At 37.6% G+C, this 19089-nt stretch overlaps 1 protein-coding gene across 2 annotated transcripts in view; it reads right to left on the bottom strand.

Annotated features, from left to right (window-relative positions):
• The window catches only part of LOC5569692, a 34014-nt gene extending 19143 nt beyond the window's left edge, over nucleotides 1-14871 (bottom strand). The window contains exons 1-5 of one of the 2 annotated variants that reach the window (XM_021838121.1): nucleotides 14508-14871; nucleotides 14067-14258; nucleotides 12751-13002; nucleotides 4338-4553; nucleotides 3929-4138 (exon numbers count right to left, since the gene is read on the bottom strand). In XM_021838121.1, coding sequence (XP_021693813.1) covers nucleotides 3929-4138; nucleotides 4338-4553; nucleotides 12751-13002; nucleotides 14067-14258; nucleotides 14508-14603 — 966 coding nt within the window. In that variant the 5' untranslated portion in view covers nucleotides 14604-14871. The remainder of the gene's footprint in view (nucleotides 1-3928; nucleotides 4139-4337; nucleotides 4554-12750; nucleotides 13003-14066; nucleotides 14259-14507) is intronic. The other variant, XM_011494644.2, reaches the window with a different exon arrangement.
• Between the last annotated feature and the right edge of the window lie 4218 nt (nucleotides 14872-19089).

Here is a 19089-nt window from a genome sequence, read left to right as displayed (position 1 = left end):
AAAAAAGGATCTTATACAGTATTCAATCTTCTTCATTTGATGTAGTTAAATTCTAATTAGTGAAATAGTCATGACAATTTTATGAAAAAAAAGAATCGTATTGAGCATCTTCTAGAAAACGAAAATCTGTAGGACACTGATATTCATGATGTTGAACTATACAAAGGTTAATTAAAGTAATGACGAGTAAAGAAAGGAATGTTTATATTTAAATAATACAAAACAGGAAAAAGGTATATGCCGATACTTGTAGTGACGAGCTATTCATAATAAAAATACTAAAAATAACATCACCTCGATAAAAATGTGTTATTACAAGCATGAAACGAGCTCACCAGTCACAACGCGAACCGGACACGATATATCTTGATTCTAAGGCTCGCTGCAAAGGAGCATGAAACAGAATCGAAGAACTACACACAACTCCACCGCCCATCATCATATTTTTGAAAACTGCAAGAGATTCAGATATCGCAAATTAAGTAAACAGCGGTATTTCTGAAGGAAAATCTTGAAAAAAAATTAATGGTTTTATGCAGAGATATCCAGAGGACTGACACGGCAGTCATTCTTGCATACATTTTGGCTCTCCCTCACATCGTTTTGGTACGCAATTTCTGGTCGGTTCACCTTAACTTGCTCCTGATTGCTCATGTTAGTGATAGTTTCTGGCAATTGAACATATCGCATTGAATCGTCGTATTTGATGACGCATACACTATTTTAATAATTTTGTTGAATATTTTACTCTTCAACAAGATATTATTGATGCATCTGACCCATGAAAACCAAATGTTGGTTTGTTAATGATTGGCTCATTTCACCCACCTAGAGACATTGTCTTTCATAAAAATGCTACAAAGGAGGCATCAATCAGGGAATGTTTGATGAAATCCATGGAATATTTATGACAGAGTTAAAAAAAATACTTACTAGGGTTTGTTTGAAAACATATTATTAGGATAACATAAAACGTCAATAAAATTAGAACAAAAAAAAAAAAACAAATAAAAAAAATCTTGAAGTTGTTCCTGAAGCATTGATAATATCGCTGTTTGATACGACCCTCTTGGGTAACATGTACTCTATGGGAAATAAAGATCAACTCTGGGACTTTTCTTAATTTTCATACATCCATTTTAAAATGCAAGGTTGATGATACGTGATAATTTTCACTACAGCTGCAAGATTAGGTTCATTGTCAAATGATGTGAATGTTCATGCTGAGAATGAAAGCTTTTTTGTTTATGTATGAGACAGATGAATGAACTCCTTCTGAATCAGTGAGATACTAGTTCACTGTTTTGGATGAATCATAAGTTTCCTCACTCGCAATAATGTTCATTGGGTATAGGAATTCATCAACCGATTCTATCGTAATGATTTTCAGCATTCATTCTGATTATCACTCATAATGAAAATATCACCAGTACTACAAGGTGAAGTTGTTTCGAGCATATTGTAGGCTTATTTCTTGCCAATCACTAATTAAACATCAAAAGTAGATTCGGAATTTGAAATTGATTTGTGAACAGACAAATTAACTAGGAAAATGTTTTCTGCTCGTAGCCGCTCAATGGCTTTCAGTGATTCTATCTATGTTATCCAGCGATTCTATGATTATATGAACCGTTTATCCGAATGCGACACTTACCCGAATTGATTACTGCAATGTTTTTTTTTTTCATATAAATAATACGTGGAATTGCACTCAGAAATAATTGATTCCAGAATAAAAATATCATCGTTATGTCAGTAATGCGAGCCTGTAGTGCCTTTTCCTTCGATGTTTCAAATCAGAGGTAAACTTCGTCGGTGGGTAAACTATGAAGTGGCCTTCACAGCGGAACGATGCCCATCGGCATGTTGGAAGCTTTATTCATGCTGCAAGCAATACAGTTCAGTTGAAAAATTATTAATTGCTATTCAATTACCTCTGCTGTAGAATCTGCACTTCACCGCACCACACATCTGAAGGAAGTGTCATGTTTTGACTTTTAAATCTGCCAAGTTACCGAACTCGGTGACTTGATAGGACGATTACCGAAAACTCGGTTCTATATTTACCGCGTTCGGCGATACCGATGATTTACAGACTTTTCGGTAATTTTTTTGACAGTTCCATGCTAGTTTACCGAACTTCAGCTATTTTGTTCAAGCGGCAATGTCAAAATCAACCAATTACCGAAACATCAGTAATTTCATAAGTTACCGCTCGCTTTCGGTGATTTTCATTACCGAGCTCTTATGATCCTATGTTTAAGTGTGTACCATATACAATTCAGGAAAATGTCACTTTCGGGTAAATGATATTCGGGTATTTCTTATAGAGTCAATCTAAATAACCACACATCCGATCACACTGAATATTCGATGCATTGATCACAACCAGCCAGTAATCAATGGATCACTTTGAAGTATTCAGAAAATCAACTCAAAGTCCATAAAATCAAACTCCAGGTAAGATTTCTGATTATATTGAAACCTAAATGATTTTATCTAGAATAACTGGGGACTCATTTCGGATGAATATCGCATTCGGGTATTTGTCGTTCGGGTATTGGTTACAGTGTCTATCCAGCTGACCAGTCAATATTTCAGAAACGCTGCCAATGGACCAGTGCACGAGTTCACTATTTGACGTTTGAGCGGTGCCGTGTTATTTATGTGGCCATGGTAACGAGTGAATGCGGCACCGCTCAAACGTCAAATTAATGAACTCATGCATCGGTCCATACCTATCTCTAAAAAACTGTCCGTTTTCACTCATGGCAACTAATTATCACCTGTTTATGTGAAAAAAAGAAACCGCGATAATCAGTTCCCGGTTTTCACTGAGAATGAACGGTGGTTATTGCCGATTGAGAGACCGATAGATTTGACAATTGAATGAACCAGAATGAATGTCCGAGAGCTTTTTTGTTACGGGCAATGCTGAAACCGACGAAAGCTCACAGCTGCAAAAATATGACAGCTGTGTTCGTGGCCGGAGCGATCAAACAAGGCGCGTTGAGAACCTTGTTAAAATGTGCTTCCATTCGTTGATCCACTATTGGAACACGACGGCATCTACTGATGCAAGAGAGCAAATGTTTTGCATGAACTTAATTATTTAGGGAGACTTACGGCTTCGGCACCATGCGACTATTATCGGCAACCAAATTTCAAACGCCAAATACACAGCATTTTGCTTTCAAAACACACAAATGAAAACATTCAGATTATTCTTCGTTCTGTCAGCTACTCGCTGACGAGATTTCCGAGACGGAACAAACAATTTCGCCAGGGATGTTATCAATTCAAATGAACACGCCTCAAAATGCGACTGATTTAGAGCTGCCGAAGTGATTCGTCTGCAGCTCTTACAGGAAAGCTGCCGACAATAGTCACACTGACAAGAGATGTTCGCAGCGTTGTAAAAACGTTTCCGAAAAGCTTTTAACAAGTCTATCGGTGTGAATCGATAAAGGATTGGGCTGCGAATAAATGTAAACAAACAAACACGACATTTGTCGGCTGATTTCCGAGAAAATCACAAAAGAAGCGCGGCGTCGGCTTAGATTTCCGAGAATACGTAAGTTCCCCTATATGACTTTTTGATAAAATAAAAAGCTGAAATTTGGCAAATTGACTAAACTAGAGGTGGCCTATCCACCAAAAATAGCACATGTCGTTTTTATCGAAAAATGTACGCTGTATTCCATAGTCCAATCTACTGATATTACAACCATTATTGGTACCGGCACCCTAGATGTTCTTCAAAATTTCACGTTTCTTCCACAAAGGGTGCAGAGGTTGATTATGGATGATAGTTTTTGTGTGAAATTCGTGAATGAGCTTTGAAGGTCGCTCGCCCCAACCCTTACAGAAATCTTGACAACGCCCATGCTCATCACCCCCACCTACCTTCCCAGAACAAGTTACTTACCGCGTGTCCATTAGCGAGACATTGTCTTTCTGAGCCACCACCTCCGAAGCGATTAGCCGTGTCGATGGTGTTGATGGAGGACCCGCCGGCAGGCAGCTGCACTGGAATTCCCGATGACGTCAACTGTTGGGTGCCCAGGTCGTAGTTCTGGACGCACTTGTACGAAAAGCTCAGGCAACTCCGGGAACAGCAATCGGCTGCGGTCAGGCACTGCACGAGGCGGTCGTGTGTGGATGAAGCGTGGTGAGCACATGAAAGCAAATGGAAACGAGACGCAGAGAAGAGGTAGAACAAAATGTTAATGAGCTATTAGCGCTTCTTAAGGTCAGTCGTCGTGAGTCGGGGTTTTAATTGTGATTTCGGGGTGAGGTGCGGAAAAAATCGGTTCTAATGCTTTGGGGGTAATTACATATTCGCCAACGGCGGCACATTTTGCAGGCCGGGATGTGACCGAGGAAGTGTCACTGGAGCCATCGAAACGGTTGGCAAATCCATCTGTCAGGATGACGACTGGAGTTGGCCGGGGAGGCAATAAGCCCCCGGAAGTTTGCAGCTGACGGTTGGTCACGCACTTGTACGAGTAGCTGAGACACGATCCGGAACAGCATTCCGACGAGGTGAGACACTGTTTGGGCGAGGGAGGTTTGGTCGTTGTGATTTTACACTCGTTAGGAGTTCTTGAAGTTTGTACAGTGCTGTTTTTTCTACACTAGGTTAAGCATTGAAGAAGCGAGGAAGGGACGCTGTTTGTTCGGGATAAGGTTTAGAAATCGGACTGCAAAAATAGTTCCAGTGTCAATACATGCCGATGTGTACCATACTGGCACGTGTAATGAACATAAATATTTACACGTTTAACTGTGTGAAACGTGTGAATCATTAGGATCAAAATAATGTACAGGAAGCAGTTATGTGTGAAGTTTAACTTATAAATAAGGAGAGGAAAAAGCGTTTTTACAAAAGATAGATGTTATACACAGGAAACGCTAAGAAGCTTATGCTTATAGATGTAAAAGTAACACGTTCAAAGTAATACAACAATTGAGGAGCCAAAAGCAAAGAGATGTAGTTATATGTAGTTATCAGTTATGAATACCGAAAATTCTTATATTTTCAATCTTTTCAACAGAATTTTTTAGTGATTTTTACTTACAGCTGAAAATATCACAATAATAAGGCCGCTTATTTTAAAAGTAAGTTTTTGTCAACTACACTCTTTTAGACCTACATCCTCTTCCCTCGTGAAATTTGTAAGGACCGTGGTCTTTGGCCAGACGCCCCCCCCCCATTTATCACCACGTAGCTTGTGGATGGCCTCATATAGCTATATCCTACAAGGTACAATTGTATGAATGTTTGTACACCTGGTTTCCAAATGACGATCCAAAAAGATGGCTATATTTTTTTCAATTTGAATAGTACTTAGAAAACATATCTTCGCACGTTATTGGAGAAGAACAATAGAATCGAATAAAATGCTGTCAGATGAATTGAGCTAGGCTTTGTTCCGAACAAGCCGATGAGTTAATTTGTCTATTTGAGCCTTAAGCTATCCATAAGAGCGGTATGGGATGATCTCAATGGTTTTTAACTTTTTTCATATCCTCAGTCATGCTTCAAAAGCCATATTCCATTTATGTTGCTGCAATAACAACAATATACTACACCCTAGAAAACATTTGTTTTTTCCACACGAGCACTTAATCATTTTTACCAATCGTTCTCTGGAGGCTTTTTGGTCAATGAATCACTTAGCGTACTTCGTGAATGGAATACGCCAAGCATTGAGTGTCATTTCAAATCGCTCATACTGTATCACCCCGGCTCGGTTCCCTTCTTATTTCTCCATCCCGAACAATGAGAAAGCGGACTCTGGCCAAGGTAGATGCTACAGGAGGTAGTCCGGTCAATGGATTACTACAAAAGTGTAACGGATTTTGTTTCTAATGCGTTTTTTTTTTCTTAACAAAAAATGTTATAATTTTGGCTTTCTTATATACTAAACAAAATAAAAACAAAAGTTCTTATAATTCGAACAAAAATGTCACACATTATTAAAAATAACTAAAAAGAAGTGAAATGTGACTCATTTCGTTGTTTTCCATTGAGAAATTCTCGCCCACTATTTACACTTGGTCTTTCAAAATGTTAAAATTTACGCTCATTTGGAAGCTCTTGTTGAGTAAGTAAAGAAAATGCTTTCAGTTGGTCAAATTTATAAACCCCTTCGTAGTTATGATTAAAACAGTTTTTGAAGAGCCTTCGACTTTTGACAATTTTTGGTTCACTCAAACTGCTATAACTCAGAAATTTCTTAAACATCCCCTTCGCAATAATATGGTTGTGGAAAAAGAATAGGAGCTTCATTTGCAATGATAAAAATATTTGGCGGCCATACTTTCACAGGTATTAACTGGGAGAATTATTTGCCAAAGTTGCCATTTTCGCATTCGTATATCGTGTGGCAAAAAGGATGATACCCTATGCCCATGAAAGTCAAGAAAATTTTCAATACGAAAAGATCCTGGACCGACCGGGGATCGAAGCCAGACACCTGCAGCATCCCGACCAGACGGAAGAAACAAGGTTATAACAGAATTATTTCCCCTGATATGATTTTTTTTATATCATCAGTTGTTATAAAACATGTACCGTTAGTAGTTAAAATAACAAAAATTCTAACACAATTTGCACCAAAGTAATCTAAAATATAACAAACCCTGTTACAATTATATCAAAATTATTACAGAATGTGTTGCAAGGATGTTACAAAATAACAACATTATTGCAAACTATGTTACTGTTTATGACACCGGATGTTCGTTGCAACAAACTTATAAATGCGATGTCAAAATATATAACAAATCTTGTTATAAATGTGTTTTTAAAAATATAACAAGTTGAGAACAAAGCCATCTTGATAACAATATTTTATCAACTTCTGTTATTTTTAACTGCGGCTGATAGAAATGTGTTATAATCTTGTTATGTGGTTCTGGTCGGGATGGCTTTGTTTTGTAGCTGCGGATTCTAACCACTCGGCTAAAGAAGGCCTCCAGAGAACAACAAAGTTTGTGTGTTATTCTGGAGGGAGGGAGCACCTATACTAACACCCTTCCTTACTTTGCACCCCTCTCCTTATAATATCTGATGTGAAAAAAAAATCGTAGAACATCGTGGAGATAATTTCTTACATTTCAAATACATCACAGCAATGGAAAATCTTCAGTGGGCTTCGTGGCCGTGCAATTAGTGTTACCAAGCATTTAGCCGTATCGTGTCGTGTGTGGATTCGATTCCCGCTTCAGTCCTGAAAACTTTTCGTCAGGATTATTTTCCGATTGTGCCACTGGCCTTTGCATGCTAGTCCGTTGTCTAGTGTGGTGCTTCATTCAAAGGATAAATCGTGCACTGGAAGCATTAACGTGTAGGTGTCTTTAAAAAAATCGCTATGGCATCATTATTGTTTCAATATAGGAACTGTTTTACAAAATTGCACATAACTAATAATTAAAAAAACATACTCCCCTGTTTTTTCATATTTTGGGTAAAACTAGTTCAGCTTCCCAACGATGCAAAAAATTAAAAACGGTGATTTCGAACACCATGAAAATTCAGTAATTCCGATAAAATCCAATATGGCGGCCAAATTAAATATGGCCAATATTTTTTTTATTATTGTAAATGAAGCTCTTATGTTTTCATTTTCCAAAACCATAGTATTAAGAAGGGGTTGTTAAAGAAATGTCTGAGTTATATCAGTTTGAGTGAGCCAATAATTGTCAAAAATCCAAGGGTCCTCAAAAACTGTTTTAATCATAACTACCAAGGGGTCCATCAATTTGATCAACCGACTGCAGTTTCTTTACTTACTCAACAGGAGCTTTCGAATTATCAGAAATTTGAACATTTTGAAGGCGAAGTGTAAATAGTGGGCCAGTCTCAGCTAGAATTACTCCATCATTAAACTATAACGAAATTTGTTATATTTTACAGAAATTAACCCGTATAGGCCTGAGTGAAAGCAAATAACGAATCCAAGCCAAACCTCAAATTTTCAAGAGCACAAATCTGGAGAACCGAACATGAATTCAATAGATAAAAATCATTGATTGAAATAAACAAACATTTTTTCAACCATATGCATTGTTGTTCATTAAATGAAGTTAATAGATTGCACGTTGGGACATTAGTAAGTCTTGTGGTGATATCTGTTGTTCTAATGTAAAACATTGCCAAAAGTGCATTCATTTACCGAGGAAATCTCATGTTTTTGAGATAAAAAAGTTCTTGATTTTCTGTGCCATGGTAGTCATCTTGAAATTCAACTTCAACAGGATAAAGCGGTTGAATGTTTTTTTAACCATCTTAGCGCTCATCATGTTGAATTATGAGGCATTGAGGCATGTTCAATTGATTGCTCATTTTAATCAAAGGTTTTGAACTAAACAAATAAATGAATGAATGCCGAAGAATCATTCTGATACCTAATATACATTATTGAAGAAAATTCCTATTCAATTGTTTTTTATAACGAATGAAGCTGTAAAGCAGTCTCTGTTCCAGTAAAGACGTAACGCCAGGAAAATAGTAACAAGAATGGTAAGCGATACGGTAGCCTTAAAATTCAACAAGTAAAAAACTCATTCTACTACTTAAAATCATGATGGCGTCAAAATCCAAGATGGCCGCGTTGCGGCGTTGCGACGCCCTGTTTGCGCGCGATTTGCTGGGCAGTGGGGTAGTGTGTGGTCCGATGGTTTCGAGGTCAATGGAGGATGGATTATCAACTGGTGAGTTCGTTTCATGCATATGATTACTCATTTGTATCGAGGCAACTTTACGGTTTTTTATTATTTCAAACAAACTATGAATAGTTCGTCAGTGCAAGTGTCGGCATAAACCCTTATTCTGTTTTAAATAACTTTAATATACATAAACCTTTCTTTTTTCGTCAATACTAAGAATAACCTTTGAAAAGTTCGACATTATGAATGTCGGCGTACTATGGGATTACGTTTTCTTAGAGATATTCCAGTTTACATCGAACTGCATTAAATTAAGAAGACTGATTAGTGTTATGAACTTATTTTAACGAACTTCTATCATTGTCGTTTTGTATTTCAAACAAACTATGGATGGTTCGTCAAGTGTCGGTATAAACCCTTATTCTTATTGGATATAATTTTGTTACACATAGTCTTCTTTACTTGTCATTACTAAAAATAACCTTTGAATGGTTCGACATTTTGAATGTCGACGTATTTTCTTAATCTTCTTTATTAGTATATCTTTTGAACGCGGGACAAGATTCCAGAATAGTTTTAAGTGAAAGTCGTGTTTTCCCTCCTTATCCATGGATCGCATTACCGACCAAAGGTGACTCCCAGATCTTTTTCTTCTTCACTAATAAACACCCTTCCCGTGGTGATTGTGGAGATGCAGAGGTATTCTCGGTCTCTAGAAGCAATAATCATTACACCCTAACATTCCTTCCCCATCCCAACTGACTATAAGGACTTGGCCAGCGTCGTTATTGATCAATTATATGAGATCTGCTTAAATTGCACTTCGAGAGTAAGCGGAAACTCCCATCCCTTATTCATTTGGATCTAAGTGCAATTCTTACCAATTCCGATCAATCACGGAGTAGCAACCATTGACATGTACAGTCAGTCTATGCTATGCTTATTCTTCACTCGACTCGAAGAAAACACAAACGATTGAAAACTTGTTTCTTTGTTGTGCAAAATATGGTTTTTTCATTGATTGCACTCGCCATATACATAAAATCGTAGAACATGATATAGAAAATCGTTTATTTCATAGGGTATATATCATTGCTCACCTAGTTTTTGTAGCCTATCTTACTCAGTGACATCCTCATAAGTGCTAGGCAGTTGGGAGTTGGGTGGGTATAAGGTCAGGATTCGCCTGAAAAGCGGGCGATAGACACAAGGCATTTGTTGTTTAGGTGTTTTAATTTAATCTTTGAATTTCGGCTATTCGAAGAGAAGACTGTCGCAGAAGTTTTTACTAGTGCGGAAATGCTAATAAAAGTGCGCGATTGCAGCAAATCAGCATGATTCGATGCAATCCCGCACTTTCGCATTTATGAGGCCGCACTTCGCAGTCCAGTAGTGAAAGAAATACACAATATTTACAATACAATGTTATTACAATTACAATACATTACAAATAATTATATTTCGCGTGTTACTAGTAGAATAACCGTCATTTTCTGCTCGTTAAAAAGCAGAACCGATCCCTGCAGGTAATCGGAAAAAAATAATAAAGAAGAACATAAAAAACAACGAAACAAAAAAAAACCACGCGCCGCGTCTAATCTAAGAGAAAAAAAAAGAAATAAATCCAACGAAAAAAGGGCACCGCGTTTAAACAATAGAAATATTAGTAGTAGAACGCTAATGGCGCTGTTCTCACAAAACTGAATTAGTTTATTATCACCTTTAACTGTATCTTTCCATTGTTTGTTCGATGCCATGTTGTAGTGGATGATTCACACATTTATTTGACACTTTGAGGATCGGTACTCAAGCTGTCAGCGCGTGGCAAACACGAACAGTAGCGACATTAACATTCTTAGGTTAATGCTTCTACTGTTTAAACTCAAAGCGAGCGAAAAATAAATTCAACAAAAAAGAAAATCGCACGTGCCGTAACCTAAAACCCGTATTGTATCGAATAGTTGGAAAGAGAGAATCGAAGAAAATGCAAAAATTAAACATATACTATACAGGACCAACGAAACACAGATTTACAAATGATTGAAAACAAATTTGTCCCTTTCTATAGTTTTCTTAGTGTTCTATTGCAAACTGAATACATCTAATAATAATATTAAAACATGGAACAAACTCACCGAATCACCAAACAGGATATCAGCTGATGAAGATTCCAATTCCAATTCCAATATTACCGAAAAAAGCAAACAACTAGGCGCGGTTAGCTGATGCATAAAGTGATACGCCACACTAGAGTTAACCCATAATCTCAATTTGCCAAACCAATTCAATGAAAAGAGCTTCAGAGCATTTTGAAAAGCACAGCACACCATTCTTCAGCTATTGCCACACCGCACTTTTTCTCCAACCTCTGTACAAACTATCAACACCGAAGCATTATGCTGTCATTGTTAATCACTAAATCCATTGCTGCAAAATTTTGAGTTCACGTTCTCAATCACAATAATCACACTTTTCAAATTAAAAAAAACTAACCAGGTGGCGTAGTGCCAGCCGAATTAGCATCGGTATCGTGTTAGCAGAACGCGAAAAAACATGACAACCAGTATCAAACGCGACCGTTTGCGGCAAAGCCTACTGCGCTTTCTCACAGAAACTTTCTAGGTGTTTTGGATTATGAACTAGTCCATACTAAAATACACTGCATTTGGATGTGGACTAGCATAACTTGCTCAAGACATGAACTTTCTAGGTGATCAAGATAATGAGCTAGAGCCTGCTAGAATATATCCAAATCAACATGCACAGTAGCGCTACGTAGCGAAGAAATTATGTATCAAAAATTTCACCTAATGAACGTCTTAGGGCTTCTGGACAACTTTACTGAAGACCGCCATTTTGCAGAAAGTGAGGATTCCGAGAAAATTCAACTGTGGTATTGTAATACTAGTTGATGCGATATCATACTTATGGTGGGTAGTGTGTCTTTTTAAAATATATAATGCAAAATATGAATTAGAGCATGCCGACACTTGGAGTGACGAACCATCATAATTTATTTTTACATAAATTCATAGCATTCACACCGTTTTCCCGGTAAAGATATGTATTGAAATATTTTACTTATTTGAAATAGATGCATGAAACGAGCTCACCAATTGATAATCTATCGTCGATGGGGTAGCTACCAAAATGAACGCAAATCAGATTTTTGCTGATTTTAATTTATAATAGCCTATTCTCACTGAAACACATAAAAAACGATTTTCCCAAATACCTTATCTCTTTTTTCGCCAACTGGGATCTTAATCGCAAATGTAGCCTTTTTTCTAAAAAGGTCACATTTCTATAACCGAGTTGAGGTCTTTTGAACAAACATCAAAATTGCAATGTTGATTATTAAAAACGTATCAAATTTACTAGGTAGATGTTACAGAGCGACTACTCTTTGTACTATTTTACACAGCGATTGTCTCAATGGTGAAAATTATCAAATTTTCCGTCGGATTCCTGGAGACTGTTGCAATATGTACCATACTATCGAATAATACCTGTGTCAGACTGTTTGTGCTTCACAATTTATCATCAAGCAGACGATTTTGTTTCAATTGCATGAAAAATAACGTTCAATGGTAATATTAATTCAATTTAAAACATCTAGTTTATTGCTTCTGGCTAAAACATACCATTTAAATTGTACATCACTATACCAAATATTTTTGATTTATTCTCATCTCCAGCGATGGTATGTGTATTATAATGATTATAATGATCGATTCTGAATAGAACCTTAATTTCAACATTTCAAAACAGATCATCAGACCCAAATCGAATTAAACTATTTTACGACCGGACGAAACTGATCTGTAGCCGAATGCAACTGGGTTCCCTCAATTAGGCGGCCTAATTTAGTAAGCGCACATGCACTGATAGCGTTTGACTTAAAGTAAGCATATTACACGTTAATTTAGAACAAGCAATATACAGACACTAACATTAGAGGTAAGAACTATGCCGGGATTTTAGTCGGGAACACAAACACTTCTTTCCTAATAAGCTTGACAGTGAACAGCGACATGCATTATTAGTCCGATAGGGAAGCCTCCATCAACTTACGTATTCTCCTACGGCGGCACATTTCTGCGGTCTGGCAGTGGTCGCTGCCGTTGTCGTCGACGAACTTTGGCCCTCTTCGCCAATTCGGTTGCCCAGATCTACGGTGGTTGTTCTAATGGTGGTGGGGAACGCTTGCGGTCTCACCGGTTGCTGAGGCTGCTGCTGGACGCTGGACGTTCCCGGTTGAGTCGGAACACATTTGTAGGAAAAGCTCAAACAGCTTCCGGAGCAACACTCGGCATGGGTCAGACACTAGACGATGGCGATTGAAACGGAGAGTGGAATCAGAGAGGCGCATCATCTTCATCATCATCGTCGTCGTTGTGTCAAAACACCATCAGTCATTTTTTCGTTCAGTTTCAGAGAATTGGGCTGCCGGTGATAAGCAATCTCGAGGGGGAATCCAAGCAAACAACGCGCGCGCAAGGTTATCGTCTAGAAGCCGACAAAGAGGATCCACATTCACACACTGAATGTCTCTCGGTCAGTGGGTACACATCTGCTCAATTTCCATCGAAAAGTGCAATCACCGACCGGGTGATTGATTTCCAACTTCCAATTCGGGATGGTAAACATACATTCAAGGTGATAATTATCCCGATGATGATAGGTTGTTGATTCGGAAATCAGCATGAATTGAACCACTACCCATGCGCAAGGTGCGGAATTAGAGAGCTAGTCAGCAGTTTTGTTGGTAGAATGATTTTCACCTTGTCGGTGAAAGAATTCCGCAGAACGCAGAATGATGGGCAGCGATTGCGTCGAAGTTAGACAGAACAAAACTCAGTGAACCGCGTAAACAACGAACCGCGCCAATGACCTTGGAGCGATCGGCAGCAGTTTCACGGAAAAACTATTTCGTATATATTCTACATTCTACCGGTATACCCACTGGCCGAATGGCTTTTTGTCAGAACACAAAGTGGATCAGCATGAGCTGAAAGGGGTATCCACAGACAAAGAGACGTAATATTCGAAATATTTTCATCGTGCGGCGAAATAGTTCTCAATTCTAGTTGGTTTGTTAGTTAACTAACGGCTCATTCGTGAAGATCGAATCACTTGTCGAGCACGTTTGATGTTTGCGTACTACCGCCACTTAGTTACCGGTAGGCCAATTACAGTGTTTTCAGCATTGTTTATAAATGTTCTAGCTGTTTCGTCTATTTGTCTGTGGGGTATCCTATTTTACGATTCGACACAGCCGGCAGACGATCGGTTACGTTCAAATGGAATGATTCAACCAAATATCTAATTCACCAGCATATATAGATCACTCGGCAAAAACGGTTGGATAACTACATAGAGAAACTTACATATTCGCCATTTTTGGCACAGGTTTTTTGCGTGATGCTGGTTCCGCTGTCCTCTCCGCCACCGAACCGATTATCTGTCTCAATGGGGGCTGGAACGAATACGGTTCCAACGCTGGCACTCGGTGGCACAGGGACGCATTTGTAGGAAAAACTCAAACAGCTGCCCGAGCAGCATTCGGAATGGGTCAAACACTGCAAATGTTGGAAAAAATTCACTTCTCAATGCTAAACCAAGCGGAACCCAAACTAAAAGGTGCTAGTTGTGTGTATGACTAAGACAAATTAGCCTAAGTAATCAAATCACTAGTCCTCTGATTCGCCTTTTTGGGCTTCAACGGCTAGCATAGGGCATGCCAGCTGTACAATACCACAGCAAATAGGTCGAATTAAAGTACTATTTGACTACTTAGGGTACCATCAAAAGAAACATCATTCAATTACATATTCTCCGTTCGCCGCGCACTTTCGATTGCCCTGAGCCTGGCTGTAATCGACCAGCGCCGCTGCCACTACGAGCAGCAAGATCAACTGCTTCATTTCCGAAAACTGCAAAACAACTTTCGACCTTTCCTTCAACACTGCACTTAGTTCGACTTGTTTTTTTTTCTGCTAATCTTGTGCAACAGGTTTCTCCAAAACAAACACACTATCCACTGATGAAATTCGATCGATTTCCTTCGAGCACTGTTTTGATCACTGGATCGCTTAAAGTTCCGAGTTGCGCTTCCGACGACCGACGATTCAAGACTGCAGCTCGTAGCGATCGAGCACCTAGAGCTTATGCTTCGACTTCCCGCTTGCGCTTCGGATTCGTGCGTGCGAAGATGCGAGCTTTCCGAAAACAGTGGCTAAGCTCAAGCGCACGATCGCACATAAAGAGAAAAGCATGATGATCGTCATCGGCGACGTCATCGTTTTGGTGACGCATCGATCGGAGCCCCCGGCGGAGTTGTTCGGGTTTTACGCGTTTTGTTTTTGTTTTTATCTTTTGTGCTCTTTCGGGGGGCGTTCGGAGCTTAAGTACGGAGTCATGACTCCGGCGGAGGCGGAATCCGATACGTTAAGTAGCATTTTAAGTACCTTCCAGCCGGTGGAGATATGACGGCGGGAGGCGTTTGATGAGCTTCGGGTGGAAAGGTCGATAACATGCGGGTGAAGTTGGTTTCTGCAAGTTGCTTTTGACGTTCAAAAGCCGCGAATAACTTAAACGGAATTTTCCTGGAACGATCACTAATCTGATAAGCTTACCCCATTAGAAACGGAATGCAGAAAGCTGTTAAATGAAGCATTGTGCTAGTTTTGCAGTAAACGTCATCCAAGAGAATTTATATTCTTTTTTTGAGGTCAATGTCTATGGAAAAAGAAAACGTTCTTGAAAGTGCTCACCTACTGTTATCTATTCAAGTATAAATCACATTAGCTGCGCTAGACAATGGAGCGCGTGATGCTGCTGTTTGCTGACCAGTTTTGTTAGAATGATATTTTCTTCGAAATTTTTATTAATTGTAAGGCGAAATACTCCATTAAAAATTCAAACTCAATAGGGCGACAGATCCTATTTTTGACTATTGGATTTGACTCCACCCTTTTCTATTTTTCAATATTTTTGCACCATTTTTTCACAAGTTCTCAACTCTTCTAGTTTAGGAATCCGTTTCAATATTAATCATTGGTAATCTGGTTTTAAGGATAGGTACTCCGATTACACTGCGGAACACGTTTTTGTCTCAAGCATCAAAATACCTTTACTAACTTGATTAAGGGTTGCTGAATCCATTGCCGTTTTCAAAAATATCATAGCACGTCCAGTTTTTGAGATATTGACTATTGAAAATGCAAAATTTGACTATATCAGCCAACTTGCATGCAAGTTTGCCAGCTTGTATGACAATTTATTCGCAAAATTTGCCACATAATTCGAACTTCATGTGTATAACTATAGTCTTCAACAAAGTTCATTATACATTCGATAATCAAAAATTATTTTTCGATGATTTAGAAAAGTATTGTATTTTGCCATATAAGAGAAACGAAGAGTTTTGTATGGAGACTGCAAGCATGTTGAAAAAATCGATTTAAGGTACAGTGGGGGAAGTGTATCAGTGGGGTAAGTGGATCATTTGTCAATATAAAGCATAAATGCTTGAATATGTTGAATGTTTTCGCACCATTGCTTCGTTTTAGGTTATATTCTTATGCCCACACTGATAATATTGCAGAACTGGTACTACACGTACACTAACACAAGCAAACTTGTTAGCTGCAAAAAGTAATTAATTTCAAAATTGTTTTCCATCAATCAAAAATCTATTGTATCTCTGTCTTAAATCGAATTCTATTATTTTTTTCGACACATGGTGAGCACTTCAGTTCTAATTGAATGAATCACAATGAAAAATATGTGATTTTTATAAATAATTACAAATCTATTGGACATGGTACACTTGCCCCTACTTTTTAATGGGGTGGGGAAAGTGGATCAAGTATTATTGGCAGACTGCTTACGAGAATTTTATTAAGCTTTAATATCCGCAAATGTTGTTTTCCTTTATTTTCTTCCATTCCCAGCTTGAATTTGTCAAATTGACCATTGAAAATTTGAATTAACCACCTAAAAGTTTTTTCAACCTTTCTGGCATAAAAAAAATAAAAGAATAATAATTTCAAAATGTACACGAAACTTTTCGTGTTTTATCTAAGTTGAGTTGTAAAAGAGCAAAATATACTAATTTTCCAAATGAACGCTTAGTATCGTACCTTATTTGACCATAAAAAAATGTTCTAGACAGATGATACACATATGTTCATAAATAAAATAGAAGTATTTCAGTTTGTTATTCCAAAGTAAAAGTAACTAATATTTTTAAACTAAGAGTGTTTTTCGAAAATATCGTTAGGAATAATCCAACAATACTTCTGTGTAACTTATGCGTATAAATGGATGAATTTTCTCCAAATTTTTCTAAAGTCACTGTTTTTTTTTTTTTTTGTTAGATTTAGTACGAAGTAATATATACATACTTTTTATTATATTTTGATTAAATAAAGGAACTTTTTTCAATTTTAAAGTATTATAATGTAACATTACTAGCACTAATAACAAGAACGAGAATAATATCATTTATATTATACATAATCACACCACATTTGTTTCGAGAACAGATTTTTTTAATTGGTGATCCACTTACCCCACCATGGTGGAACAAGTGGATCATTTGGCGCAATTTTTTAAGTCTCTCATACTCAATACATAACAATCAGAAAAATAAAAATAAATGACGATTTGAAGTATAATAGTCCCTCATTTGTTATCCACAGAAAAAAGTTTGAATTACATTGTTCACGTTAGCTGTACATAACAATGAAGTTAATTATTGATTTTTCTGTATCCACTTACCCCACGGTACCTTAATCTAAATTTTATCGTAAAATTTGCACCAAATTACATCAAAAATGAAAGTTTAAGTATTATTTTGCGTGTTGGCTGGATTAGATCACAAAAAAGTTTGATGAATCATACTTTAAATTTCATGTAAGCATCAATTAAACCAGTGTTTTATACAACTTTGGTGACCTGTACCTAAAAATGGTGACGTGCTGGAGCATTTCTGAGAACGGCATCAGATTCAGCGACCTCAAATCTACTAGAGACACATAATTTTATCCTTGAGACACGCAAACATGTCATTTTTGTTGCGCTGTGTTATTAAAGATAATCCGATGTTCCTTGGGGGACCGACATTTTCCATTTTGTTTTCGATTAATTTATCAAAAAATAAAATGTGGGCTATATAATACCAGATAATAAGGAGTTACTCTGAAAAAAATCATACAAGTCAATTAAGAATTCTTTGAGATATCTGAAAATTACGATATGATGTTTTTGAAGTTTTTAAGATCTTTAATTGGCCAGCGTGGTTTCAGAAACCTAAATGCTCATTACTTAAAGGCGGCTACACCAATTCGCTTCATTTTTCCACAACATACTCTTATTAATGTATTGTTCCGAAGAGTGAATATCCGAATACGTTTAAAATTCTGTAGCCTGAGAAATCTACGGGGGTTCTGGTTACGGGAATTTTTGAATATCTTCAAAACCAGATGACCAATGATCAATACCGACTCATCCTTAAACTAGAAGAGTTTTTTGAGAACTTGTAAAAAAATGGTAAATAAATATTGAAAAACAAAAAAGTTATAACAACTTGAATTTGAATTTTGCGGTAAAAAATGAATCTGCCGGGTTGAGTTGCATTTTTTCTTTCTTGGTCCTATCAATACTCGCTCAGTCAATCAATGTAACATCCAGTCATAAAAACTGGAAACTGAACAAGCAAAAATCGCGCAGCCATGCAATTTTTCACCGTAATAGGCTGTTTTTTATCACGCCAATCTGTCATAAAACGGCCTACTTTCCTCCACTGAAGTATGCAGTGCGGCAATAGTCATAACGCAACTCAAACCAGTGATGTAATGATTCATTACGCAACGTTTTCTCATTACGCAACTGTTTTGAATGAATCATTACACAACCATTTTTCAGAAATTGTGAAATAATGGTGAATGCATTGCGATATAATTTCCGATACCTTCATGTGGTCTTCTACAAAATTTCAAAAAATGTTCACACTTAAATCAGAATGCCGAGATCAGCTGTGCAAATCTCGGTTAAAGTTCGTTTGCTGATATCTCAGCAAAAGTGACGTTTGATGTCAGCGGCACCCAAACGTGCTGCTATAAACAAACTTGATTTTTTGCTGACATATCAGTTAAAATTAGGTTGCTGATCGCTCGGCTGTGCGGATCTCGGTAAAAGAATGAAAATTAGCCGAGCTCAACTGAGTGTGTTGTACGTAACTCGTTGCAGAACTCGATTTTCACAGCACTCGTCGTAATTATCCTACTCGGTTGTAAAAATCATCATTTTGCAATTTTCATTCTCGATTCAGAGAGCGATTAATGGCGCTTAAACCAAAACTTATTAGCTAGAACACTAGGTGTAAATACCTGTGCACCATCCCTG

The sequence above is a fragment of the Aedes aegypti genome, chromosome 1, assembly GCF_002204515.2.
Source record: "Aedes aegypti strain LVP_AGWG chromosome 1, AaegL5.0 Primary Assembly, whole genome shotgun sequence".
NCBI classification, from domain to species: domain Eukaryota; kingdom Metazoa; phylum Arthropoda; class Insecta; order Diptera; family Culicidae; genus Aedes; species Aedes aegypti.
Note: the sequence above shows the minus strand (reverse complement) of the source record. Positions and strands in the feature narration are given on the sequence as shown.